The sequence below is a fragment of the Streptopelia decaocto genome, assembly GCF_964273445.1.
Source record: "Streptopelia decaocto genome assembly, chromosome: 16".
Classification (NCBI taxonomy): Eukaryota; Metazoa; Chordata; class Aves; order Columbiformes; family Columbidae; genus Streptopelia; species Streptopelia decaocto.
Genome location: NC_138671.1, coordinates 7,622,383 through 7,648,547, shown reverse-complemented (window position 1 = coordinate 7,648,547; position 26,165 = coordinate 7,622,383). Strand labels below are relative to the sequence as shown.

The 26,165-nt window shown below is 49.6% G+C and overlaps 4 protein-coding genes across 11 annotated transcripts in view; 1 reads left to right on the top strand and 3 right to left on the bottom strand.

Annotated features, from left to right (window-relative positions):
- MXRA7 (matrix remodeling associated 7) overlaps positions 1 to 4,332 on the bottom strand; it is a 28,872-nt gene extending 24,540 nt beyond the window's left edge. For 3 of the 4 annotated variants that reach the window (XM_082066719.1, XM_082066720.1, XM_082066722.1), the window contains exon 1: positions 3,809 to 4,332. In XM_082066719.1, the coding sequence (XP_081922845.1) occupies positions 3,809 to 4,234 (426 nt within the window). In that variant the 5' untranslated portion in view covers positions 4,235 to 4,332. The remainder of the gene's footprint in view (positions 1 to 3,808) is intronic. The other variant, XM_082066721.1, reaches the window with a different exon arrangement.
- A 2,682-nt stretch (positions 4,333 to 7,014) lies between these two features.
- On the bottom strand, positions 7,015 to 19,585 carry JMJD6 (jumonji domain containing 6, arginine demethylase and lysine hydroxylase). The gene is made up of 7 exons (XM_082066973.1): positions 19,272 to 19,585; positions 18,082 to 18,470; positions 14,871 to 15,157; positions 13,415 to 13,550; positions 13,166 to 13,304; positions 12,382 to 12,509; positions 7,015 to 10,773 (listed from the first exon to the last, which is right to left on the bottom strand). Exons 1-7 carry the CDS (start codon positions 19,437 to 19,439, stop codon positions 10,737 to 10,739), a joined length of 1,284 nt encoding a protein of 427 aa, XP_081923099.1. The 5' UTR covers positions 19,440 to 19,585; the 3' UTR covers positions 7,015 to 10,736.
- Positions 19,586 to 19,669: 84 nt separating this feature from the next.
- METTL23 (methyltransferase 23, arginine) lies at positions 19,670 to 21,804 on the top strand. 2 transcript variants are annotated; one of them, XM_082066975.1, is made up of 5 exons: positions 19,671 to 20,200; positions 20,285 to 20,389; positions 20,481 to 20,718; positions 21,060 to 21,144; positions 21,400 to 21,804. In XM_082066975.1, exons 1-5 carry the CDS (start codon positions 20,120 to 20,122, stop codon positions 21,566 to 21,568), a joined length of 678 nt encoding a protein of 225 aa, XP_081923101.1. In that variant the 5' UTR covers positions 19,671 to 20,119; the 3' UTR covers positions 21,569 to 21,804. The 2 variants fall into 2 exon arrangements, with proteins under 2 accessions (XP_081923100.1, XP_081923101.1); XM_082066974.1 differs by having other exon boundaries at positions 19,670 to 20,389.
- A 156-nt stretch (positions 21,805 to 21,960) lies between these two features.
- Positions 21,961 to 26,100, bottom strand: SRSF2 (serine and arginine rich splicing factor 2). Of its 4 annotated transcripts, XR_014185517.1 has the most exons (5): positions 25,378 to 25,746; positions 24,697 to 25,007; positions 24,248 to 24,351; positions 23,490 to 23,601; positions 21,961 to 22,984 (listed from the first exon to the last, which is right to left on the bottom strand). XR_014185517.1 is itself a non-coding variant. In XM_082066976.1 (4 exons), the coding sequence occupies exons 2-3, from the start codon at positions 25,737 to 25,739 to the stop codon at positions 24,704 to 24,706; spliced, it is 666 nt and encodes a 221-aa protein (XP_081923102.1). In that variant the 5' UTR covers positions 25,740 to 25,771; positions 25,958 to 26,100; the 3' UTR covers positions 21,961 to 23,601; positions 24,697 to 24,703. The 4 variants fall into 4 exon arrangements, 1 of the variants encoding a protein (XP_081923102.1); XR_014185516.1 differs by having other exon boundaries at positions 21,961 to 23,601; XR_014185518.1 differs by lacking the exon at positions 24,248 to 24,351.
- Positions 26,101 to 26,165: the final 65 nt, after the last annotated feature.

The window sequence follows — 26,165 nt, the reverse complement described above, 5'->3', positions numbered from 1 at the left end:
GTAAAGACAGGCAGCCAGAGCCCCCCCAAAGCTCCAGGAACATCCAGCCCCCTGCGAGGGCTCAGGCGGTGCCAGGTCTGATGAGCAAAGTGCTGGCACATCCCACCGGAGCGTGAGGAGTCTTGGCTCAGCAGCACCCATCCCTGGAGGCACCATCAGCACCCCCAGCATTGCACCCGCATGGCTCCTGTGGGGCTCCCACTTTTTCCTCCAGCCTCAGGCAAGCAAACACCACAGGCACCAAGCCCGGGACACCTCTTCCTGCCACAGATGGGCCAGACGGCGCCCTTGGGCAGGAAGCAGGGGCTGCCCTCACCTCCAAACCTCACCCGGCAGCCATCCACATGGGGGGCACTTCCGAAGGCAAGGAGTCCTCATTGCCTCTGCTCCAGCAGCACCCCGGCTCTGGGCAGGCTCCTGGGGCCATTCCCAGCTCAGATGGGCCTGGGCAGCAGCCCCAACTCCCATTCCCGCTGGAGGGGACACAATGTAAAGCCCCGACTCAATCATGCCCCACACCGTGCCCCAGCGCCAGCCCCATGCTCCGACCCCACACTGGGATGCAGGGGAGGGACACACGCACGTCCTGCCTTGCCTCCCAGTTTGCAGACGCAGCAAGAGACGATGCATTTGTTATCAGCACAGACCGCACTGGGTGACAGCCGGGGCACATCCGAGTGGTTACAGGTCTGGCAGGGGCCCGTGACTCTGCCAAGGCTGTGACAAGGGGTGACACATCCCTGTGTCCCTCCCCACCGCGCTGCGGGACACAGAGCTCCTGCCCCAGCCCTGTGACAGTGCGGAGGCAGCCTGCACACCTGCCAATTAAAGCCAGACTAATTACCCACCCTCTCCCCTGCAGCACAGGGAAGCAGGCAGGACGTACTAGAGAGGGAGAGGCTGACTTCTTATATTTAAAGCAAGTCTCTGCTGAGAGCTGGGTGGTTTGCACTTCTGCTGTCTGATGTGTCCAGGGGTGCTGGGAGCCCCCAGGAAGGCACAGATGGGGGCGAGGGGGACAGGGGAGAGGTGCTGGGAGCTCTGCAGAACAGGCAGGTGACACCCCCTTAGTGCCTTTGCTGTGAGGGTGACAGCACAGCACAGTGTCCTGGACAGGCAGGCTTGGCAGAACTTTCCCTGGCCAGGACAAGCTGGGCACCTCCAAGAGCAAGGCCCCTCCTTGCTGGATGACCCCCAGAGCTGTCCCCTCTCTCCCCACTGTCACCCACTTGACTCTGCTCTCTTTGAAGCCACCAGCTGTGGTTAACCCTTGGCAAACCAGCCAGGCAGAGCCTGGCACTGCCCTCTCCCCATCTCCAGAGCAGCTTGGCCAGGACAGGACCCAGCAGCAGCTCTGCACCACCATTAAAACCCCTGCCCTGTCCTGCCACTGCCATTTCCACAACAGAAATACTCATTACAGAATTGATGTTTTCTGACCGTTTCTTGCAAGAACAAGGCTCAGCAGCCCCAGCGATGCTGCAGTTCCCACCCAAGAGCTTTTTGTTAGGGGATCGCTTTGACAGCGCTGCCTTGTCCGTTAACAAGCTGAGGATGGGGATGAGAACAGACAGCGACACACTAATTAACTTTTTTGCAGTGATGGGAGCCACTACCGGCAGTTAACAGAAACAAAGACTCCTAGGCTCCTTTTCCTGCTCATTTACTAACCATGGGCACGATGCTGCAACAGTTTGTTCTGAAGCCTCAACCCACACAAATTTTAGCAGACGGTTGCACATGAGGGGCTGCCCTGGCGGGAGGGGGGAGCAGGAGGGGCTGCCCCAGCTCAGGGTGCTCAGCAGATGCGGGTTTGCAGGGGCAGGGAGAAGGGAAGGAAGGCAGCAGCGAGGAGCGTATCTCCAGCCATCAAACCCGCACTCCCTGAGCAGGTTCATCCATCAGCATATTGGTCAAGTGGTGAATGGCTGCAGTGAATCTGAACCAGCAGTACATGCTGAGCAAACAGGAGGGAAAAGAAGGGGAAAAAAAAAAAGATATAAAATGAAAGCAAGCTCTCTGAGCGCTGAGCACAGGCCTCCGCTTGCTGATTTGCTGATGTACCCATTCAACTAAGCAGCCCTGAGCCTGCAGCAGCCCCGATGCTGCTGTGAACCCGCAGCTGAGTGTCTGGGAGCCTCGTCTGCTGAGTCACATCGGGGCTTCAGCCTCAGCCCGGCCAGGATGGGTTTGATGTGGCTCGTTTCCACCAGCAGCCGCCTGCAAAGCACACGCTGCTCTGCCCAAGGCCAGTCCCATCCCTGCCTGTAGCATCTGCTGGGCTCTGGCCTCAGCAGCACTGGAGGAGGAGGAGGAAAAAGCAACTTTGAGGATATTTGCAGGGAGAAAAACCAGGAAACCCAGGTGCTGCACTGCATCAGAGAGTGCTGGCTGCGCCGTGGGCCCCACAGCAGCTCTGGCTGGGTGGCCGGCTTTGCTGCTGAGCTAGCCCAGTCAGCTAATGGCAGCCCAGGGGCTCTCCAGCTTCACAAAGATCCTGCTACTCAAAGTCACCAATAAATCACATGGCAGAGGGACAGATATGGCATCCAGGATGCTGGGATGAGGGAAGGGGCTGCTTGAGAGCCATATCCATGGCCAAGGGGTGCTGGGAAGGGGAGGGAGACAGCTCTGAGGCTCAGAAACTACACGGGGAGGTGAGGAGGAGCACAGGGAGGCAGAGCCACGTCCCAGCCCCAAGAGCGGTTCAGGGCTCACCCCTGCGCCTTGCAGAGTATCACAGTAAGGAGGAGGGTACATAACCCCCTGGGACTTGCCCAAGGCCATCCAGTGAGTCAGTGGTGATGCTTTCCAAGGCGAGGGCTGTCTGCGCACTGCCCAGCAGCCTGGATACAGTCGCTGAGGATTACAAATACTGCTAATAATAGGCAGTAGGCGCCTGGGTCCCAGGCCTGCGCTCCCCAGCCAAAATGTGCTGCCTGCACACAGGCGACGCATCACTCCTGGATTTCTGAGCCACCCCATTACTCGCTTCCCCTCACTGGGACAAGGGGCTGGGGTGGGAGAAAACAACCAATGCAGGGAGTTCAGGCACCTCAGGTTGTCACCGAGTCACATCTGAGCCAGGCAAGAGCAGAGCAGGCTCTTCCCATGGACACTGGGTCGCTCTTTTATTTTTAAACAAGATCTGGTGCTGGAGGAGGATTTACCAGGCATTTATAGGCATCGCTGCCCCCCCTGCCCCCTCCCAGTTCAACCAGGGGTCAGACCTTGGGGCCAGCCCTGCTGGGGTTGGGAGGGAGGGGGAAGCCAGTCCCTTCCCCTAGGGCAGGCAAGGACAGCCGGCCAGCTGAGGGAACCCTGCGTTGGCAAGGGGACAGTTTGCGGCAATTCACAGAAAGAGGATGCAGACAGAAAGAATAAACACACACACAACACCCTCAGTACCTGGATGAGCTCTTGGGAGAAGGAAAAGGTTCTGAGGGGCTGGATGTGCAGACAGAAGAGGCTCACACAAACCAACACTTTCTTCCCTTAAAACTTCGCTGCCTTGATTATTTTTAAGAGTATTCCTTGGGGAGTGGTGGTGGAAAGAAGCCCGAAACACGCCCCCCACTGTTGCCACGCTGGGGGACAACGGGCTTGTCCCCACCCGAAGACAAACCCCGGCTTTTGCCGGGACCTCTCTTCTTTTGGAGGAAAACCCGACCGCTGCGCTCCCGCCCGGCCACCAGCTCCTCCCGCGGGGACGGAGGCAGCCGGGAAGGGACACGGAGAAAAGGGGGGGACACTGGCTGCGGGGACACCAGCGGCCCCGGGGAGAGGCTCCGCAGGGAGCCGGCCTTACCTTGCTCTCCGCATCCTCCCGGTGCCCGGGCTCCCGGGGCTCGGCGGGCGGCTGCCGGGGGATGATGCTCTCGGCCGCCGCGGGGCTGGGCTCGGCCGCGGGGCCCGGATCCGCCGCCTCCTCCCGCTGCTCAACAGCCGCCTCCTTCTTCTTCTCCTCCTCCTCGCCCGCTCCGACCTCCTCTACCGGCAACCGGCCCCTCTCGTCCTCCGACCCCTCGGCCGGTCCCGCTCCCTCCGGCGCCGCTTCGCCTCCGGAGCCGGGGCCGCCCTCCCGGGCCGGCTCAGCCGCCGCCGGCTCCCGGGGCCGCTCCGCCGGCCGCTCCCCCTCGCCTCTCCGCAGCCTCACGAAGACAGAGGCGAGGACGATGGCCAGGACGGTGAAGAGCAGCGGGACGACCAGGTACCAGTCCACGGCCACGTCCATCCTGCCCGGCTGCTGGAGCCCGCCCGACCCGACTGCGCGGCCGCGGAGGGTGCGCGGCCAGCGGCGGGGCTGGGCAGGCTCTCAGCCGGCTTTACCCGGCGTCATCTGCCCGGGCCCTGCCCACAGCCCCGGCCCCCCCTCTCCCCAGCCTCGGCACCCACCTCCCGCACCGAGCCGGCAGCCAGAGCGATCCCCCCCCGCCACGTCGGGGATGCCCACACGCCCCCGCTCACAGCCACGGGTGGGATTTGGGCAAGGGGGATGGAATGACAAGGGCTGCCTGCAAGCAGCCAGCTCTGCCTCATATGGGTGTCCGGCTCAGGACAGGAGGATCTTCCATTAGACACTGCCCTATATACGAAAGTCGTTCCGAGGCTGTTCTGTGCACGCACTTGCATCGTTCAAACTGTCTGACTTGGGAGGGTCTCTGCTTCCCCACCTCCGTCTCCGGGGCTGCTCGCTGTGGGCACACAGGCACTCACAGAGTCCCTGAGCTCAGCAGGATTGCAGGGAGCTCTGTGCAGGCTGAGGGGTCAGCTGCCCGCCATGCAGTGCTTAATGAGCATTTGCACCTTGTTAGCCCTTGGCTGGGTAGCAGGGGGGCTGGCAGGGTGAGGGAAGGCTGTCCTGGCTCTCCTCAGTGAGGAGCATCTGGCAGCACATCTTCGTCGAGCTTCAGAGCATCAGTCCACCTTCCCCAGGAGCTGTGGGTGATACCGGTGGCATGTTTGTTTGAGTTACTGTCGCACCCACAAACTGGGAACTGAGAGTGTCTGGGCTGTGAGAGCCTCCACCCAAGCACCTTGCTGCTGGGGTGTCTGAAAAGCAGGAGGCTCAAAAAACCAAGATGTGCCCCAAAGCCATCACAAGCTGGCAAGGAGACTGGCCAAGGGGATGCCAGGTCCTTCCAGCTGCTGCCACCAAGGATTTCCTGCCTCTTGAGACTGCTGGGAGGATTAGCCAACCTTTTACAAAGCAGGCTGAAATTAGAAGGCCTAAGCTATTCCTGCCGGGGTAAAACCAACACAGAGCTTTCTCCCAGCGTCATGTGAGGAGAGCAGACATGGGAATCCACCCCCAGAGTTTCCTCCAGGGAAATGTCTTTGGAGTTATCTCCAGGAGCAGAGATTTTTATTGACTGGCTAAAAACAAAACACGAACAAAGATGTGATTAAATCCCTGGGGTGGGAGGAAGGAAGTGAAGCCATGATCCCCACTGTGGTTTGTCTTTATTGGTAATCCTATCAGGCAGGCAATCATTAGCGTATGGATAATTGTATTCTTAGTAACAATCAACCATGGTACTTATCTCCCCTTCTCCTGCATAGCTTTGCATTTCCTGGGCTCTGATCATCAGAGCTGCTCTAGAGCTCAGCCAGAACACCCAGAGGTGGTAGCACCACAGTGCTGGCTGTTTCAGTAGCTTTTTCTTTTCCTCCCCTCCTGTCCAAATCCACTCTTTTAGCTTTGTGAAGGCATCATCGTCCAAAAGGTTGATTCACTAGATGGAAATAGTGGGAAAAGGCGAGGGATGTGACAGCCAGGGCTGCACCACCAGAGCAGCACAAAGGGGTATGAATAGGTCTGGAGTATAGTCAGACTGAAATTCCCCCTCGAGGTCCTGCCTGCCGGGGGGCCGGGGCAGCGTCTGCACAGAGACCGCTGGCAAAGGGGGACAGGGAGGCAATTCCCCTCGGGTACAGCATCCCCGTCCCAAGGTCAGGGTGAGCCCGGGGGTGCCAGCCTGGCCGTGGGCAGCCGCAGGAACACGCTGCCCTCTCTCGGGGGGAGCCCAGCGCTGCAGCGGCTGCGGGCGGGGAACCGGCTCCGGGAGAGCCCCGGCCCCGCACAAGGCGGCTTGGAGCCGGCCCGCCCGCTCCCGGGCACGGCGGGGGAGCGAGGGGCTGGGGAGCAGCTGAAGAGCTTTACTAACAAAGGGGGATTGAGGGGAGCGGCGGGAACAACTGCTGGGAAACAGCCCCCGCCACGGAAAGCGCTGCGCATCTGCCTGCGAGCGGGACAGAGCCTGGCGGGCTCCCTGCAGCCTGGGGGGCGCTGGGGTGGTACCTTCTCCCCCAGCTTCTGCTGCTGAGCCCGCTGCCAGCCCGGCCTCTGGCCTCGCCCCGTACAGCTCTTCTTCCATCATGTTAAAATTGTAGAGTCACAGAATCATTTCGGTTGGAAAAGACCTCTAAGATCAAGTCGAACCATTAACCCCGCACCACCAACTCTACCACCAAAACATGGGCCTAAGAACCTCAATTCCATGTCTGTTAAACACCTCCAGGGATGGTGACTAATCAAGAAGAGTGTTTACATCAGTGTTTGGGAAAGGAAGGACATGGGCTTATGCAGAAATTGTGAAACTTGCCATCTCCACAAACTCATCTACTCTTCAAGGTGTTTCATTCTACATTCATACAAATATTTGAAAAGCCTCCAGGCTGCTGTCCCACACTCTGCTGCAGCTTATTCACCTGCAGTCACCAGTGTCAACAAGCTCAATAACAAAATATACAAGTTTTTCCACTTCCTCAATCACTATTCCACTACCCAGCCAAACCCATAAGAAGCACCTTCAGACACCCAGCAGTGCCCACAGAGGCAGCTCTCTCTCCCGGAACCCCCAGATTTTGGGGGCAGAAGGTGGGGCAGCTCTCTGCTCAGGGTCCAGCCCTTCTGCAGTAACTCTGTGCTGTGTGTCCTGTCTGCAAGTGAAGCCAAAGCCCAGAAAATAAAACCGCCCCTGGCCAGTGAAGGAAAGTGACTAGCCGACAGGATAATGCAAAATAATTGATTTTATTTAAAATAAAAAGCAAAACCACAATCATCCAAACAAGACAATTAAGAGTATCCCAGCTCTGCTGGATGGGGTGATAAAAGCGGCTAACGGCAGCGGCAGGGCTTGGAGCTGAGGGGCTGACTGTCAAACAAATCCGTGAGCTTTCTTCCCCCCGTTTCCGAGCGGGGCACCAAAAACTTCCCGTCACAATGATTTGATTCAGTCACCAGTCTTGCTTCCTGCCCCATGACGGCTGGGGACTCAGGGAGGAGGAGTCCAGGTTAATTATGAAAGAGGTTGCTGTCCTTCTTCTAGGCATTTGGAGAGGCTTAACATAACCGAGAAGACAAACTGGAGCCAGCACCCCCCAGCCGGGGACGGGAGGAGGGTATGTCAGTGCTTCCTCAGTCTCACCTGTTCCCTGAGCACTTGTGCAGAGAACAGGCGCTGAGATCAGCACGGCTGTTGTTCACATACACCGTTCTGACAGGGTATCTATCCGTTTAGTCCTGAACTGGCACAGCAGACCAGCCTGTATCAGTTACCAGACTCAAAAGCACGGCCAGAGCTCAGAGATCCTTTCACCTTTCACCAGAGCAGGCAGGACAGTGACACGGACACACAGTACGATGGGGACAGCCACACTCTAAACCCAGCCTGTGGCTCTGAGCCTGTCCCTGGGGAACAGGGCACCCCTCAATGTGCAGGGGGCTGCAGCAGAGCCACGCTGCTGCATCCAGGGCTCTGCCGTACACAAAAGCAGTGGGGTCGGAACAGGAGACAGAGGTGCCCCAAGAAGCACAAGCCTGCAGAAGTGAGAGCACAAAACCCCTCTCCCCAGTCAGCCTCCTCAGGCACAGAGCCAGGCACAAGGGAGCACAGCTTGTAACTTTATTCCTCATTCACCTGGCCTGTAAGGCCAGTGAAGCCGAGTCCCCAATGAGAGAGAATTTATTCTAGTCCTATTTTAAAACAATTCCAATCTAGCAGGACCTGTTGAAAGCAGGTTACGAAACGCCAACGGTTAAAACTCCGGTGAAAACAAAAAGCCTTGTTCTGCTACAACTGATGTACCACACAGCGATTCTGGAAGGGCCACCACAGAACACCACGTGGCCACAAGTGCTGAACATCATCCCCAACGTATTCTGCTACAAAAAGCTAACACCAGGTTAGGAAGTCTCAGGTTGTTTAGGATGTCTGGAACACTTTTTTGTGGGAGGATGACTTCAAAGCATCTTACACAGTAATTATGCTTCAGCTTCACAACACCCCTGTGAGGTAGGTATTTTCCTCATCTATTAAAACAAACAGCAGCTCACCAATTTGGCTGAGGCAAGAGCCTGCAAGCGGAAGAACGAGAGATCCCCGGAGTCCCGATTCCCAGGCAGCCTAAACAGACCCACCTTTGTTTCATAACTGAAAGTGCCTTGTGGGGAAGTCAGGAGAGCATTGCTGGTATCGCGATGCCTGCAGCCCATTTCAAACACACCATCATTCTGTGAGGGACATCAAATAAACACAGGCTTCAACCTGAAATGGTTTTATTTTACACCATGGAAGAGTTCAGAGGCACAGAATACCCTGCGTTCTGGCTCTTCTCACTGTGCTTCTGGTGGAAGAGATGCAGCTTTCCTGGGACAGCGATCAGGCTTTTCAGGTTTTTAAGACTGCAAAACTGAACCATGCGTGTCAAATGCCATTGGAAGCTACAGCATCAGCTATCTTAGTGACATATAAACTGTCCAGCCACCAAAGAGGGCAGCAGACCATTCTCTAAGGACTCCTCTCATGGTGACAGACCTCAGACTTCAAGCCTTCACCTCTCCAGACCCTCACATTCTTCCAAAAAGCAGCGGCTGCAGCCTGCTCTGAGAAGAAATACAGGTTGTGCAGGCTCCCAGGCTGTTCGACCAGGCAGGAAAAAAAGGCAACCTCGGCCAAAAACACCACGAGTTTGAGAAGCTTTTTTTAAAACGAAGTAATCCTGCGGAAGAATCTGCAGCAGTCTACAGAGTTCTTGCTTACGCCTGGCTATCACAGGGAATTCAAGAGTCCGGACAACTAAGGAGTGTACCAATAAACCTTCCCTCTCTCCATTTTTTCACTGCCACACTGCTCCTATAAAAAAATGACTGGCACAGAAGATTCAGAAACAGAGATCCTGACAAACATATTTAGGATTCCCTTGTGCAATAGGATATGGCCCAGTCTCCAAGAAGGGAGAGAGTCTTTAAACTGGAAGAGACAGTCTTATAAAAAAATGATCAGAAAATTCAGACAAGCAACATTCGGGGTTCCACCAAATACAACACGCATAAGAAAGTCACAGTTAAGGCTGCCAATCTGCTTTTTAACTCTGTCATCAGTGCCTGGGCATTATTGCATCTATTTTACACAAGTACTGCTTTTACGTTTCCTCTCCCAAAGAAGAACAGCTGAAGTGAGATGGAACACCCACGTCCTGGGTCCCAGGAGAACACCCAAGGAAGCAGCTTAGCCCAGTGAGCTCCTGGCTGTGCTATTCAGATCGAGAAGGGTCATTTCCTTGCGGGCCACCATCAGCCAGCCAGACCTCTTTGCTGACACCACCAGCACAAGCCCCTGCTAAAAAACCCAGCAGCTCCAACAGATCCCTTGGGGATGAGAGCTTTACCTCGCATAATATGAACGCACTTACACAGACTTAAGCAACACATTGCATTTTTAAAAAGCATAAAACAACAGTATGTCCCCTTCCCATTTCTCTAAAATTGGCACCGCAAGTTCCTGAAATATCTGAACCCATAACCTCAAAGGAAAGCCGTTTAGGTACGTGAACTGCACCGGCCTGAACGAGCCCATGGCCCTAAAACTGCTTGATATTTAAAGCCCAGCAACTGTTGTTATAATGTAAAAGTCAGACTCTGTCGGTTGTTGCCTAATGCTAATTATCATGCCTGCACCTAAAGGATTATAATTACTGGCAAATGCTGACTTTCCCCCCTCCAGTTTTTGCTGTGCAAGAAACTCCAGGATTCTCCTGCTCCATCAAGCTTCCTATTGCAAGGTGCTAGTGCATCTTTGTTACCAGTTATCATAACAGCTACAGAGCAAAAGTAAATGGACTGCTGCTGGTTCAGGTGTTGCACCTTAGATGTATATGTGTAGATTAAGACCACAAAAGATGCTTCAGGTCGGTGGTCACCTTCACTCATGTTGCTTCAATGTTTGGAGCATTCATACCACCCTCCCTTCCTGAAATTCCGGTGCAAGATCCACTGGACGTTCAGACAGGCCAAAAGGGCTGATGTTCCTTTCCTCAAGTGTACAGGACAACATGTAAACATATGACAGTGTCAAAGCAAGGCAGGTTTTTACATTTACCTGCTGGTTTTAAAAAGAGTTCTTTAATAAAAACTGACCGTCGTCTTCCTTGCCAGTTACGTGAACCATTAAATACTTGGCATGTCCTTACCCAAAGCTGGGTCATTAGTGCACTCACGTGGGGCGCAGAGGGGACAAAGCATTGCACAATAATGTTGAGTCGGGGCATTCCCCTAGAAGTTAGTAAGGAGCCAACCTTCGACAGCACATAATGGAGACGGATGTCTGGATCGAGGAAGAGCGACAAAAACGTAAGGGGTGTGAAAAACAGAAGCAGAAGGGGGTAGAACAGAGCTGGCTGGCTGCTAACGGAGCTTCAATTGGCAGCTGCCCCTCGGTGGGTGTTGTTTTCGCTCAGGGGTAGCTGCGGCCGCCACAAGATTCCCTAATCCTGTCAAAAAAAAAAATACAACTGCCTGTCAACAACCACAGCATCTCCCCCCATATCAGGCCAAAAGATAGCAGCATGCAGGTTAATTGTATGCTTGTTCTCCCAACAGAATTGTACAAGCTGGATAAGATTGTATGTTTGAACTGTTCCTTCTCAACTAATCCATCCCACAGCTGGAGCAGAAAGCCCACCCATCCTCAGAGTGACACCATCAACATACAAGAGGAAAAACAGTGAAACCCAGAAAGCAAATGTTCTAGGCAACATGTTAATTTTTTAATATTCAAGGTATTCATTTCAAAGTTTCAACTTCAAATTGCACAAGATTTTCAGAACAGATCTGCATATGTGCTCTGCATTTTTACACTTTTTTTTTTTTTAAATAGTGTCTGCATTAAGGTTTATTATGTCCTGCTGCTCATTCTCTGCCTGAAGTCACAACTGCCTGCTGAAATAGCATTTGACAATGTCATAACAAACAAATTGTTAAAACCTCCAGGGCAAAATAAGCAGTCGGTACAGTCCTTCCCAGCTGTTGAATGATGCTCTGTAGTTGCAATTCAAATGTATGAGCAACTCCTGAAAAGAGGAGAGCAGTTAATCACAGCAAGACAAGCAGTGACACAGGTGCAAACAGGTCTTTAGGCAGTACCCTACAGCAGGAATTCAGGCATGATACTGGGAATCTGGACTTCCCTGGGTAAACGACTGTTGTGAACAGTCTTTAGCAGGCAACTTGTTTGCACCTGTGCCAAACCTGAAGCATCCAACAGCTGGGGAACCAGACAGCACCCTGACGCAGGCAGGCAGCTACTACAGCAGCAGCAGTGAACCAAACTGCAAGGAGTTTGCTTACGAACTTTGCGAAGCTTCTGCTATATGAGAAAAATGCTTCATTTAGCAAAGAGTTTAAGTTCCTGCCTGCAGTATACACCTACATTTCCAGTGTTTCATTGTTTTTAACCTGGCAAGTCCAGAAAGCTTCCTTCCTCAGCAATTTTACTGTAAGAAATATCTGTTCTTGGTTCTGCAATATTAATGTTCCCTCCCTCAAGACTGACTAGAAATTTGGTCTTTTTTTTTTTAAATAGGTAAACAGACATTTGGGGTGAATTTTGCCTTTAACAGACAAAACAACAGGCCAGGTTGAAGCAATCCAGGCAACAATAAGAGAAACCATACAACTACGTGAAGGTTTTCCATTTGGACAATAAAGCATTGAAACCTGAGCCTTGCCTGATCCTTCCTCATCTCTAACTGTTTACTATTCATTTGTGCTCTCTGAAGAGTTAAAATATCCCACTTCTCCCATTAAAACAATAAAATACTTTCTCTGTTAAAAGAGACAACTAAGAAAAGTAAGAAAACTGTTTATTAAATAAAGTAAAAAAACCTATTAAAAATATCAAGAATCTTAGTTTTCAGTTTGCAGCAATTAAAATAATTTATGAAAGGAAGATATCGCTACTGGCCAACTGCTTTACATTGTGCAGGGTACTCCTTGCTCTCCACCCCTCTGTCCTGACAAATCACCCTATCTCAACTCTGTCAGCTCTGCCTTGTATTGTCTTTTGCTTGTTTAAAAACCAGCAGTTGCCATCGGGTCACCTGGAGGAGCTGCGCTCTTTGCTCACACAGTCGTCCTGGGAAGTTGTGTCACCATTACCCATCATGCTGCACGTTCTCCTCTTTTTCCTCCGGTGCATCATCCCCTCTGTCTCAGAGCCAGAGTCACACTGAAGTATGAAGAGATGAAACCAGAATTCAGAGAAACTCAGTAAACTGCTTGTGCTGTGGAATTCATCATAACAGCAACCCTGGCCTCAGCAACCCTGATTAATCAATAGTAAAAAATTTATTTCATGTGTCTAATCTAAAACAACAAATGTTAAAAGTTTAAAATCTAGGAACAAGTATGTTCTTAGATTTCATTACTAAGCTGTCCTGGGCCAAGACAATGGATGTGTTCATTTTGGCTCCTAGAAGGACCTAATTTTCCAAGAGCAGACTTGGTGCCTTCTGAAGCACTTAAGTGCCTAGAAAAGTGCCCTGTCATAACTGATATTCTTGGGTTTGGATCCTTTTCCCCTTCCTCTTTTTTAAAAAATTCATTTTGCAGCCATTTTACACCAGCATGACTTCACTAAATGAGTGACAGATTTGTATCTAAACATAGACCAAACAAACCAAATTAATTTAGCAACACAAAGAGAAGCTTCAGCGGATAGAATATACTAAGGCCGCAGGCTCCTCCACCATATGGATTTGTTGAGTTGCTTTCTATTAATTTCTTCCATAAGACATTAATATTAGGATAAGCATACATGATCAGGTATGGAAAAAACAATATAATTGCAGGATATGGATCACCTACTATAATAAAAAGCATTACCTCTGAATCAGAGTCTGAGGAGCTGGAGCTTGAGGAACTGGAAGAATCGCTAGAACTATCAGAAGCGATACCAGTAGATTCCTGTAGGTCAACTGAATCAGCCAAGGCTGCCAAGTCAGGATGTTCCTGCTTTAGGATCCTAAATGTAGTTGAAATGTTGAGGTTAGCCTCTGAACCGTAACACTGTGTGTAAATGTTTTTGTTTTAAATAGAGAATATGAAAAGAAAGCTACTAAATAAATCTCTTACCTGTACCACTTCCGCGACAATTTGGGTCTCCCTCTTACAGTCTTGTGCCACACCACCGGGAAGTTGGTACAGCTGGCAAAGTTTTGCGTGATGGCAATAGTTGTGTCGAGATTGAGAACTACGTGCCACCAGCCACCTATAAATACAACACCGATGATCATTTCTGGTTACATAGCAGAAAGCAAGTTCAAGAATAGCCGCGTACACTTTTTTCCCATAGCACAGGTGGAAATTGAACATTATCTCCCAAATTCAGGCGAATTAGCCACCATGTCATCTTTCCTCAGTCTTACTTCAGTACTTGCTCCTGTGCTTTACAGATTCTTGTTACAGAAGGCTGCTCAATGCTCTCACCAAATTATCCAGCTCATGAACAGGACCAAAGATTTGACTTGACAGCAACATGCTGGCTACTGACAGTTTATTTAATAGCAAGAACCATTGTAACCCAGACCGCACAGTGGCCCTCTCTGTTAAGCTGGAGAGCACTTTCCACGCTGATTTAGTAAGGTTCTTATGACTACAGACTAACCTTTCATTTAAAAATAGATGCAAAATTGTTTCCCCACACAGGATAAAAATAGACAGTGGTGTTCTTACAACCCACTTACAACCTCATGAAAAGACTACGGAAACAGTTTAATGGAACCCGACAACTACAACATCTTAACAGAAGGTACACTGGGGAGTCACTAATAAGTGCCAAGGCAATCACAAGGCACTTTCCAAACAGGAGGTCAGCTGTATGTTAGAGAGAAGCAACGTGGAGAGAAGCTACAGGCCATGCTGCACAAAAACAATGCAAAATTTAGAGGCTAGAATTTGTCACTGAATTCACCTGCTTAATCCATGGGCCACCTCACCTCCTGGTGATAATGGGTCCACACTGTGCAGCCACTCAAAGAGAATGGCACCTTTACCTGATCTTTCTTTAGCTTTTGATTTCAAATGCAAGATGAAGCATAACCAGAGAGAGGTGGGTGGAAAGTGTCAGTACCTTTAAGTAGTTCTTTTCCCGCAGCTAAGAAAAATTCATATGCAATCAGACTACCCAGGCTGCAATATTTAGTCATGCTACAGTATATATAAACTTAAACACTTCCATCTACTCAAACACCTCTATTTTTTTATACCGTGATGGTTTTCTATTACCACAATTTAGTTCAGATCGCATTCCTGTGATGCTGCAATGGAGGTTCCATTTGTTTTGTCATCTGTGTCACATGTAAGCCTATGCTACAGGCCATATATGTTTCAAGATATTCAGAAAATAACCGAACAGTCTTCAAAGAGCACCTTGCAATATATATCCCTTTGGAAACAGCTCAAAATAGTTTATTTTGTACGAGATGTGCCATGTAAGAAACAGAAATATTCTCTTTGTCTCTACTACAAACAAATGTTAAAAATATGCTTTTCTCTCCCAGATTTCCTTACTGAAGAGATTCATACATACCTGGCACAAAGACAGTCTCGCCTGGTTTCTGTAAGATTTCCAGGGGTTTGAATTCAGGGGGCCAGGTGGGGAGCTGCGTCCTCGGATAGATGACATTGAACCAAGTGATGGCCTCATCCTGCTGGTTCCCTCCCTCTTCTCGTGTGACTTTGATCAGTTCTCTGGGAGTGCTGGTAGGGAACAGGCACCAACGTTTATGTCCCTGGACTAAGGCATTCCAGGCGCTAGTTCCCAAGGGATCAATGTGAATTCCTGTTCCAGAACGAGGCGGGCCCATCACAAACCATCTGCATGGGAGGAAAAGAATTCTTTAGTCATAGAACAAGCAAACAGCTACCTTCATATTTGAGAGAAAATTACAGCTGTTAATTTCATGTACAATTAGAAATCAAGGTAGATACAGTTCCCTAATTTATCTTCTCGAGACTGATAGGCTCACACTACAGCAAAAGATACAACACAAGTTTAACCTAAAAACCAACATGAATTGGGACAGGAATGACTCTGGGACAAGATAGCTTCTTTAAACAAAATACAGCTATGGAGTATAAACAGCTCTTCAAGAAAATATACACTTATTTCAAGATCAATGTGATTAAGTCATAACAGCCTACATTAGGATTCTTACTATGGAGGGGCATTCTCTTAATCCTATGCTTTTCTAAAATTCACTGTTCAAACAGATCCAGAACTGCAGAACAATGAGGAACAAATAAAAGGCAACATAAGTACGGAAAAAAGCAAAGTTGTGCAATCCTGGCCTCCCTCTATGCCTTCTGTTCATTTACAACAGGCTTTTCATTCTAACATTTAACTAGTTGGAGCTTATTCTCTAGTGACCGCTCAGGATTTGGTGTGTATATTCTCATTCCCCATTTGCAAGGGTTATTTCTCTCTATGGAGAATTTTATCTGCTACACTTTTAACAGCAACAGCACCTTCAACTGCTCATTTCTCCTGTAACAGAACAGTAGTATCTGTTACCAGATAAAGCAGCATGAGGCGACTTTAATACCAGGTGTAAAGAGGTAAAAAAGGCAATAACTGTTGAATGGGCAGCAGAGAGAGTAGAAACTAAAGCACCAACAAGACCCCTCCATTGCATGGCTGACAGGCAGGTGATACCCAGCAAGAGGAGTTCAGAGGTTCAGAAAATATCAAAAGTCAGTGATTAAATTAAGCTGGGTTCCAAGCATCAATTGCTACCACCAATTGAAGAACTGGTTATCAAGCTGTGCTCTTGATAGTCCACAAAGGAGCCATAAAACTTAACATAGCAGGTGTTTGTCACGCCTGTCATCAATTCACTCTTTAGATTCATATTAGCTTTGGAAAGCTAATTAAACGGCAAGCATAACAGCCAAAGTTTTTCTAAGAAGTCAGAAGAAATTAAACACGTGAAGATTTGTCTAGTACACAGGGAGACATACTGTTTAATAGCATTTTTCTGACTATAAACTGCATCTACACATGCACAAGATTTTAAACCCCTTATTTAGCAACACTATAATTTACCAGCATCTTCCTCCAGGTATTTAATTTACAATGAACATAACCCAGCTTGCCACAAGACATCAAATTTACCATTAAAAACTTCATATCCTGTAACTTTAATTTAAAAGCAAAACCCCCCACCCCCCTCCAAGCTAAAAAAGCTGCTTCAGTAAATGGCTTCCAAAAATAACTGCCCTTATTTTGGAAAGGAACAACTCCAATTAAGATGCTCTGAACAGTACAAGTTCTTACTTTAAGATCTATACACTATCACCTCTCAATTCAAAAGTCAATCTGTACAGTGCACAAGTGCATACTCTGATCATATGATAAGGAAGCACCACTTCCTGCTGGATTTTCAATTATGCTCTTAAACCACAGGATATTCTTCTCCCATTTCTCTACCTAGATGAAACCCCTAACTCCAGGAGGCATCAGCATGCTCTCTTGCATCACTTATCTCTCTCTCTCAAAAAAAAAAGATAACGGGCTCAAATAAACCCACATTTTCCAGATGTTAGGGAATAGAAAACTTCCATAACACAGAACAAACCACAAGAATTGTGAATACCAAGATCGCAAGCAAGCTCGGCGTGTATCTGTAGGTGGGTAGGGTGTGGGGGAAAGAGATACCAATGTGAGTCACGACCTACTGTGAGTCAAACCTATCTAGTTTACCTATAACTTGGATAAATGATTCCCAGTTCTGTAAGTTCATTCAATTTCTGATAGAGACTACACCTGGTGTGCTTTTGTGTTTAATCACAGCATTGTGTGTTCTTCTTAGAACTAAACTGCAAAAATAGTCTGATACAACACTGTAAAAACACCTGCTTCAGTGAGCTTAAACAGAATTTGTTTTGTGCTTCACAAAAGCACAACTGGACTAGAGACACATGAAAGAGAGAACCATTATCCATTCTTTTTCTATTTCATTAAAAAAACCCTAATCACAACCTCATGTCACTCAAGGGCAAGGCATTCTCTGACAATTAAAATGTGGCTGTAAAGACTTTAATTACTTGAGAGCATTCAGTTTATGCTCATACTGCTATGAAGCATTATATGAATGTAGATAGAAATCCCCTTTGTATCTAACAGCCCAAATACAAGGTTGTTGCATTTGATTTCAGGAATGAAGCGTCATTTCAATCCTGTTTCAATCAGATGGAAAAAAAAAAAAGAGTTGAAAAGATTACAAAGATAAGAAATATTTTTCTCTCTCAAAATCATCTGAAGAGGAGCTAAGAAATAGTCTCCACACTTTGTATTAATCTAGCTTAAGATCTTTACCTTAAAAGGACTGACTCATAATTAAACAAAATCCCACTATATACATAAGACACTGGTGCAAAACCCAGGAGCCAGTTCTGAAGCATATAACATTGGAAAGCCAGAAAGCACATGTAGCACAAAATTAATCCTCATAGCTTTCAGTAACCATGTATTTTTTTTAAATCTAAGATTTGAGGCAAACTGACTTATAGAAAAAAAAAAGAACCAAAATATAAACTTGTAGAAACATGGTGGCAGAACCAGAAATTGTGATACACAAATCCGTCCTGCCCTTCCCTCCCTCAGGTTAGGGATGTATGCTCATTTCAAAATAGCAGACATAAAGCTAGCACTTTGTTTTACACAAGACAATCATACCTACTTAGGATGAGTTAACGAGATGGAAAATACCTACTTTTATCTTGCTGTTACTGTACTATACCTGTAAGGTGGCCTTCGTTTCTCCCCTGCATACTGAAACAGATCATCTGTGAAGAATTTGGGTACTTTGTAGTCCTCCAGGAGTTTCCTGCGCTTGGGATGCTCTCCATAACTGCTGTCAAAGATGTACAGTGGGCTGTCATCACGTGTGGTTTCCATATACTCTATGTAGTATTTCATCTTCATCTTCACAGAATAACCGTCATTGTCCTCTCCACACTTGAACTTCTGGTTCCTATATTTGCGTTTCAGTCGTTCCAGAGTCCACTTCTCTTGTGCAGACCAGCCCACCTGGGCATTCAGCAGAACTACAGGCTTGTAAGGTTTTTCATAACGCTCAACAAATTCTTCCACTGTTAACTGGAGTGCATCTGCCCTCTCCACATTATCCTTTGAAACCAAGAGAAGGAATACAGAACAGCTATTAGGATAAATTAAAGTCCAAGATGTGGAAAGCAAAAGTGCTTTCTAAGTGGGTGTGGAGGAGTTTCACACTCATACTTTGCTCTACACACCACGAGGCTATCAAGCTGCCCACGTTATTTTAAGCTCCCCGAGGCTGCAGTCCTTCTTCTCACGCCCCATTCCCTGTGCCCATCAGTAACACCCACAGCCCGGAGCCGTTTGGCTCTGCTCCCCACCGAGGCAACTCCCCGGGCCGAGAGGCCACCCTGCCCTTTCGGGTTGGCACATTCCCTGCTGCATTTCACCCCCATCGCCGCCCCCGGGGAAGGTACCTGGGAATTACGTGGGCGCCCGTCCCACCCCCACCGCCACGTGGAGGGAGGAAAAAACGTGGGTGCTGCTTGACCCGCCCTGACCCCCTCCCTCAGAGTCCTCAGCACCCCCGGGGACCCCACCAGCTCCGAGGGAGCCTCAAGAAAGGCCTCAGACTGCCCCAGCGCCCCTTCTCCTCAGGCCCCCCCAACTCCCCCCATCAGTCTTTCCCCCCCAAGTCCCCCCTCAGTTGTCCCCCCCCAATCGTCTCATGACCCCCTCAGTTATAATTCCCCCAATCCTCATAGGAGCCCCTCAGTCATCCCTCCCTCAATCCCCCTCATCCCCTCAGTTTGTCCGCCCCCCCCCCCCGCAATCCCCTCATGAGCCCCTCAGTCGTGTCCTCCCTGTTGCCCTCAGGGCCTCCCTATTCCCCTCACGCCCCCAATTCCCCAGACTGGGGCCGGGGTGCACCTTGCAGGCGGCGGGGCTGAGGGGGAAGGTCTCGCAGTAGTTGTGGCGGGTCCAGTCCAGCGAGTCCTTCAGCTCGGGCCGGGCGCTGCGCTTCGCCTCACGGATCCGCTTCTTGCTCTTATGATTCATGGCGACGGCGCTAGCGGCAGCGCTGGGGGCCGCTACCATCCGCTGCCGCTGCTCTCAGCGAGCCCCAGGTCCCGCTCCGCGCCCGGCACAGCCCCCAGCGCGGCCCCGACTCGCCCGGCACGGCCGCCGCACCTTCGAGAAATTTCACCCCCTTGCCGCCGCTGTCGTTGCGGCCCCGCCCCCGGCCCCTTCCTATTGGCTCGCTGAGCCGTCGTCTTCCGCCATGCCTCGCCCGCCCTCCGGCGCTGATTGGCTGAGACAGGGAAGCGGCGCGGCCGGGCCGCCATCTTGGGAGGGAGGGTGTTGCTGGCGACAGGAAGGGAGTGTGCGAGCCGGTCGCCCTTGGTCGCGCTGACCCGCTCGCCGGTGAGGTCGCCCCGGGAACCCGCCGCCGCCTCTCCCCTTGCTAGGACAGGCCCAGGCTGCTCCCGGGACAGCAGCCAACCGGCTGCGCGTCAGCGGACTGCACGGTGCCCCTCACGGCACCGACCCTCGGGGACGACCTCGTCCAGACCCGCCGGGGCAGTGGCGCGGACAGGAGCCGCCGCTTTAGGCCCGGTTTGACCGCGACACACGGGACGCCGGGACACGCCTCCCGCTGCGCGGTCGCCTCGCCGCCATCAGCACCCGCGGCGGCGCTCCGCGTGACGTCACCCTGCAAAAGACGCCGATTGGTCCGCGCGCAGCCTGCTGCGCTACGTGGCCGTCCGCGATTGGCCATGGGGGAGCCGCGGCGGGGCTGCGCGCGGCGGTACCGCTTCACGGAGGGGCCGGCGGCGCTGGCGCTGCGCATCCCCGAGGTACCGCGCAGCGGGGGGGACACCGCTAAAACCGGGACGCCGAGCGGGACCCGCCTCTCCAGCGCCGCGTCCCGTGTGTTTCAGGTGCTGGACTCGCAGTACGGCATGTACGTGTGGCCCTGCGCCGTGGTCCTGGCCCAGTACCTCTGGGTGCACCGGAGCAGCCTCCCCGGCAAGCGGGTGCTGGAGGTACCGCTGAGCGGCCCCGCGAACACCCCCCTTTGCTCAGCCGCGGGGGCATCATCCCCGTTTCTGCTTGGGTGACACGGTGTGGTTGCAGATCGGTGCCGGTGTCAGCCTGCCTGGTGTGGTGGCCGCCAAGTGCGGGGCCGAGGTGACCCTGTCAGACAGTGAAGAGCTGCCCCAGTGCCTGCGGAACTGCCAGAGGAGCTGCCTGGCCAACCGGCTGCCCCACATCCCCGTGCTGGGGCTCACCTGGGGGCGGGTGTCCCCGGAGCTGCTTGCTCTCGCTCCCATCGACATTATTTTAGGATCAGATGTCTTTTTTGACCCAAAAGGTATGTTAATGCTCTCAGGTTACCTCTGGTGTGTGACAAACTGCAAGGACTTCATGTCCAAGGAATACTGGGAACACTGAAAAGAGATCAATTGACAGATTTTATGACACCATGCTATCAAACTTCTTATTTTTGGGGTAATTCTAGCATTAATTTAAGTATCACTGAAAGGTGCATGAATAGAAAACAGTAATTAACTGCGTAAGGCCATGATTCTCAGATCTCTTATACAGCTAGAGTTAGTCTTGTAGTGAAATTTTAATTACCATTTTGTATAATGAGGCATATTTTTTAGAATCCAGAGACTAACTAAAACTGCTTAATCTTCCCAAACTATACAGACTTTGAAGATGTTTTAACTACAATTTACTTCTTGCTGGAAAAGAATCCACATGCTCAATTCTGGACTACTTATCAAGTCCGAAGGTAAATTCTTCTGCATATTTAAGACTCAAATCTTAATTCTCATCTCCCTGTATTAGCTCTTTACTAAAGCTCCTCACAGATTGTGAATCAAGCTGGTATTAGCCAAGTAAATCCTAGGGGTAGCAGCCAAACCAGAAAATAATCCAAGAGCTACAAGTTCACCATTGACTAGAAAACTCTTAGATTTAAGCTTGGTGAGAGTCTCCTATAATGTCTGCAGAAGTATTAACGGGATTACATTTCCTCACCCCTCAGCGCTGACTGGTCTATTGAAGCTTTGCTTTGCAAATGGAAACTGAAGAGCATCCACGTGCCCTTACGCTCCTTCGGCGCAGACAAAGAGCACTTGGGCAGCTCTTCTCTACCAGGAAGACACACAATCGAAATGATGATCATCTCACTAGCAATATCAGATGGTACTTAAAAGTTTATTCCACTTGTTGGTTCCAATACAAGATGATACTTAATTGTTCACTGTAGCATGGATCTGCAGAAAACTCTCTGTTCACATCAAACCTCATGCATATTTTTTGGGGGGAAGCAGATCCCCGTAACAGTTAAAACATGCATTGTAAAAATAAAGCTGTTCTATTGTTTAGCTATGGCTTTTGAGAAATTTGTGCTCCTCCCCAAAGACCGTGTCATTGTTCAGACTCAGTTCTGTTCTGTAAGCCACTAACATAGCTGAACAACCCCCAATCCAAAAGATCCAGCTTAAATTCACAACTTGAGCTATGAAGAAAAGTTAACTGCACTTTCAAGATAAAAAAATATCCCTGTGAGATGTTTCCCATGACTGAAGTTATTTCCCAAAGATTCAGACACAAAAGCCAGCCTGTTTATTTTTAAATGAATCTGCATAGACTGCTGCTAACCACACAGTCTGGGAACATACAAGCTGCTCAACTTTGTACAAAAGTACTTTTAATCCTCAATCAAGCCAGACTGCAAAGATTCAGATGTTTCCATTCCCATTTAACATACATGCATAAAGTTAACAAGGCATTACAATAACCCTTAACACATGATAGTTGAAATTACAAGTCATTTGGTATCCAAATCAAGAAAAAAAAATCATCACTATGATTAACTATCACCGAGCAGCAGCCTGTTGAGTCAGGGCAAGCACACAGCAAATGCAATTAGTACCGCTCAGGGTGTATTTTCGTAACAATTGTTTAACGGACCTGTCTGGATCGGTGGTTATAGCCTGGTGTACAATACTTGCCATACAACATTTGGGTTAGTCACAATACTAGATAAGTTTGCCCGTAGTAATTTAAAAGCAACCCCAATGGATAATTTTTTTAAGCAGTAGAATGCATTCAATTACTATATAGAAGTTAAACATTGACAGTATAATTGCAGAATTTTTTTCAAGCTAAAAATAAGCTGACTCAGACATTAAGTTGAGAAAAGTTAACACAGAAAAATGTTTAATATTAACTACAGAGACAGTGGGCATAGTACAGAATGTCTTAAGCAAAAGATACACCAATCAGTACTTACAAAGGAATGAACCATTTGTTTTCTTAACATTACATTTCTTATATGTAAGTTCATATATGCAGGTCGGTTTTACCATTCTGGAAAAAATAAGGTGTGTATACCATCGGCTAGATGTGCTCACTGTATGCTCCATTATTTTTACGCAAGGCCCGGGTGACTGGAAGTGCAGTTGTCAGGCATTTTAATTAACTGGACAGCCATTTGTTTCTGCACGACAAGGCATCGTTACACAGGAGCAATCAGGAGAAAACAGGAAACAGCCAAGCACTCTGCACTGCAACACGCCACCTTAACAGCTAACCAGCATTACTCAACTGCTACACAACTGCGCCTAGTGCACAAAAATACATAAGAGAAGAGATTAGAATTGAGTCTGATAAAACAATCTTTTCAAATATCAACTGTCACCTGAAAAAAGTTCTACCAATTTGAATTTGAAGGTAACTATTTGAATTCAAAGTAAAAAATAAAATAAGCACTTACAGTTAAGTTTCAAATTGAACTTTTGCAGAATTTTATTTAAGGAATATAGACAAAATTAAGAATACTTTTTGAGAGTTAGCTACTCAGCATATAATAGCTGCATGTTTCCTCAGTATGAAACTGGAAGCAGCAAGTTACCATCAGTTTAATTTCAAATAAGAGTCAGAACTATATAAACAAAAATGAAGTTTTACCTCAAATATCCAAGCCAATAATGAAATCGGTAGTCGTTCACTTCACTAAATTACAAGAAATTTGAATAACAGCAACAAAATGGCACATAAAATGTAAAATCTGCCACTTGAGGTGCAACTTAAACAAGTAAAAAGTTAGACAAAATGTTACAAAATAACCTTTTCAACAGCTGGTTGCTCGTGCCAGGGGTCTCTCCAATGGACTGAAGACTCAAGCGATCATTTCCCCCCAAGGGCGTCCTTTATGTGGGTTCTCATTTATCTGATGCATCTAGATTTGAAGAAAAAGAAGTTCAGCCAAGTTTCTACCTTGTATTTTTATGTTGTGGATGACTTCAGGTATAATTCTAGTTGTGCTTCAACTGGCTTTGCCTAATTTAATTAAGTTTTAGGAATTTCCATAGTGTTCCACCTCCCCCCCATGTTTCTTTACTTCAGAGGCCAAATATGAGGTTCTGTTTAAGTATTTAGTTAGAGTAGAATAAGCATCAGGCTGTAGATCAAACCACCATTAACTTCAATTCAGCCTGTTCAATGATAAACTATTAAAAGTTATTTAAGTTATAAAACTAATACTTCTTCACAAAGGCTTAACTAAACTCTAATTAGCATTCAAAACAAAGTATGACTAATTTTCCTACAATTATCTAACTTCAGAGCTAGCTTAGGCCCTTTCCTTTTAAAAATAGGACCAAACAGTTTGAAAAGTTAAAGACACACTATCCTTTCCCCACCCGGTGTATCCTTAGATGCCTCTTCAAGATGTCGACTTGAGGAAAAACTAGTTTCCATGGTTTTCTCGTTGCAAGGAATTTGCCACTTTTCTAGGACAGTTATTACCTCCAGTCAGTATAACGGCCACTGAACCGATCTTCCGTTCTAAAAGGATAGTGTATCTTTAACATTTAAAGACAAACCTGCTCCAACACACGCCCACAGAAACTGGTCCCTGGAGGATCAGCCAAATCAGTTAAAATCTGCAATACTGGCCAATATTCTTTTAGCAAACAGGAGACCGCAGCTTTAAAGGGGAAAATGCAGATGTTGGATAAATACAGTAAGAAATAGTCATTTTCATCATAGGTTGTGTCTCATACAATATTTTATTAAAAGCAAGCCATTAAATCTCGCAATAAAACATTTTCCCTGTAAAAAAAAAAATTCTCCGTAGAAATCCCTTCAGTATTAATTTCCCTAAACCAATAACCAAAAAGCACCGCTAAAGAAAATTAAAAAAAGCTAACAACGTGCCCCGTTAGGATTCACTTAGTTCAGGCTATTAATACTCTAATATAGCTACCCAACACCCCACCTAAGTGCTCTAATAAAGTAACATGCAACATGTGCTGGTCCTGAGGTACATTACCATGTTCCTAGGAGGATACAGCTCCTTCTTCTTCTGGAGACTTGGGAGGGCTCTTAGACCTGGATCTAGAGTTGGATTCCCTCTTTGAGGCAGGGGGTGGGCTTCTAGATCGGGACCGGGATCTTGACCTGGACCGGGATCTAGAGACAGACGAGGACTTTGACTTGGATCTCCTGGCAGACCTGGACTTGGAGGTGGAGCGAGACCTAGACCGTGTGCGAGATCGGGATTTGGACCGACTGTAGCGTGACCGACTGCGGGATCTAGAGCGACTCCTGCTTCTAGATCGGCTGCGACGGCGTCTTCTAGGGCTAAAACACAGCAGGAGGGAAAAAAAAAAAAAAAAAGCGCGTTAAAAGTTGAACACGGGCGGCGCAACCAACTTCAACAAGTACTTCGGGACAGGGAGGGCGGAACGGGACCCACGTGGGCAAGAAAATGAGCGTTCAGAGGGCGCCATTGTTCGGAGTGAGTGGCCGGGGGCTAAAACTACTCCAGGGCGAACCCCTCCCGCTGCGGGGGAACTCCACGTGCTTTCGCTACTACACCCCTACATCTCCCTCCCAACCCCACCGCCCAAGGCCCTTGGAAAAGGAACCAGAAACACAACCACGTGTCCAAGCCCCGTCCCTCCGCGATACAACTGCAACTCCGCCGCCCCCGCGCCCGTCCCGGACCAACCTGCGGCTGCGGCGGCCGTAGCCGCTGCTCCCGTAGCGGCGAGGGGGCGGCCCCCGCCGGCTGTGGTGGGAGTCGGGGGGGCGGCCGTAACGGGCCATCTGCACCCGCAGTTCCCGGCCGTCCAGCACGGCCCCGTCCATGGCGTCCATCGCGTCCTCGGCGTCGCGTTTGTCGTGGAAACGCACGAAGGCGAAGCCGCGGCTCTCCTTCGTGTAACGGTCCCGGGGGATGTAGACGTCGCCCACTCGGCCGTATTTCTCGAACACCCTCCGGAGCGTGTCCGGGGACGTTCGGTAGGTCAGATTGTCCACCTTGAGGGACGTCATGCCCTCCACGTCCGGCGGGGGCCGTCCGTAGCTCATGGCGGGCGAGAGCCCACGAGGGGCGGCGGCGGCTGAGAAGAAACCCGAGAGAACGGGAACGGGTCAAGAAGCGGCGCGGCCCTCGGACGGGTGAAGCGCCTCACACCGGAGGGGGAGCCCCTGAGCGGCGGCCCAGCAAAGTCCAAAAAGGCGGAGAGCTACAGGGCATAGGGAAAAGCCGCGGAGTCCTCAGCGCAGAGGGAAGAGCAGACACCCACCTCTGGGCTCCGGGGAGGGGCGGCCGAAGGCGGGAGCGGAGCCGCAGCGCCGGTACCGGCCGCTCTCACCCGCCGCCGCGAGGAAATGAGTGGGGCGCCGCCCGCGCGCGCCTACTTAACGCCACAAAATGGCCGCCGGCGACACGGAAGTGAAAGCGCCGCCCGACGCGCGGGGCCCTCGCCCGGTGTCGGGTTCGCCGAGCGCCGC

What these genes read in the sequence shown, in the direction of transcription:
- JMJD6 (XM_082066973.1), bottom strand. Translation starts at nt 19,439, where the DNA reads ATGGTAGCGGCCCCCAGCGCTGCCGCTAGCGCCGTCGCCATGAATCAT. An exon ending in TTGTCGCGGAAGTGGTACAG is followed by an intron (nt 13,305 to 13,414) that starts GTAAGAGATTTA and finishes AACTACATTTAG; the next exon opens with GATCCTAAAGCAGGAACATC. An exon ending in AAAGAGCGCAGCTCCTCCAG is followed by an intron (nt 10,774 to 12,381) that starts GTGACCCGATGG and finishes TTTTTTTGACAG; the next exon opens with GATTAGGGAATCTTGTGGCG.
- METTL23 (XM_082066974.1), top strand. Translation starts at nt 20,120, where the DNA reads ATGGGGGAGCCGCGGCGGGGCTGCGCGCGGCGGTACCGCTTCACGGAG. An exon ending in CCGGCAAGCGGGTGCTGGAG is followed by an intron (nt 20,390 to 20,480) that starts GTACCGCTGAGC and finishes GTGTGGTTGCAG; the next exon opens with ATCGGTGCCGGTGTCAGCCT. An exon ending in ACTACTTATCAAGTCCGAAG is followed by an intron (nt 21,145 to 21,399) that starts GTAAATTCTTCT and finishes CTCACCCCTCAG; the next exon opens with CGCTGACTGGTCTATTGAAG.
- SRSF2 (XM_082066976.1), bottom strand. Translation starts at nt 25,739, where the DNA reads ATGAGCTACGGACGGCCCCCGCCGGACGTGGAGGGCATGACGTCCCTC. An exon ending in TACGGCCGCCGCAGCCGCAG is followed by an intron (nt 25,008 to 25,377) that starts GTTGGTCCGGGA and finishes GCTGTGTTTTAG; the next exon opens with CCCTAGAAGACGCCGTCGCA.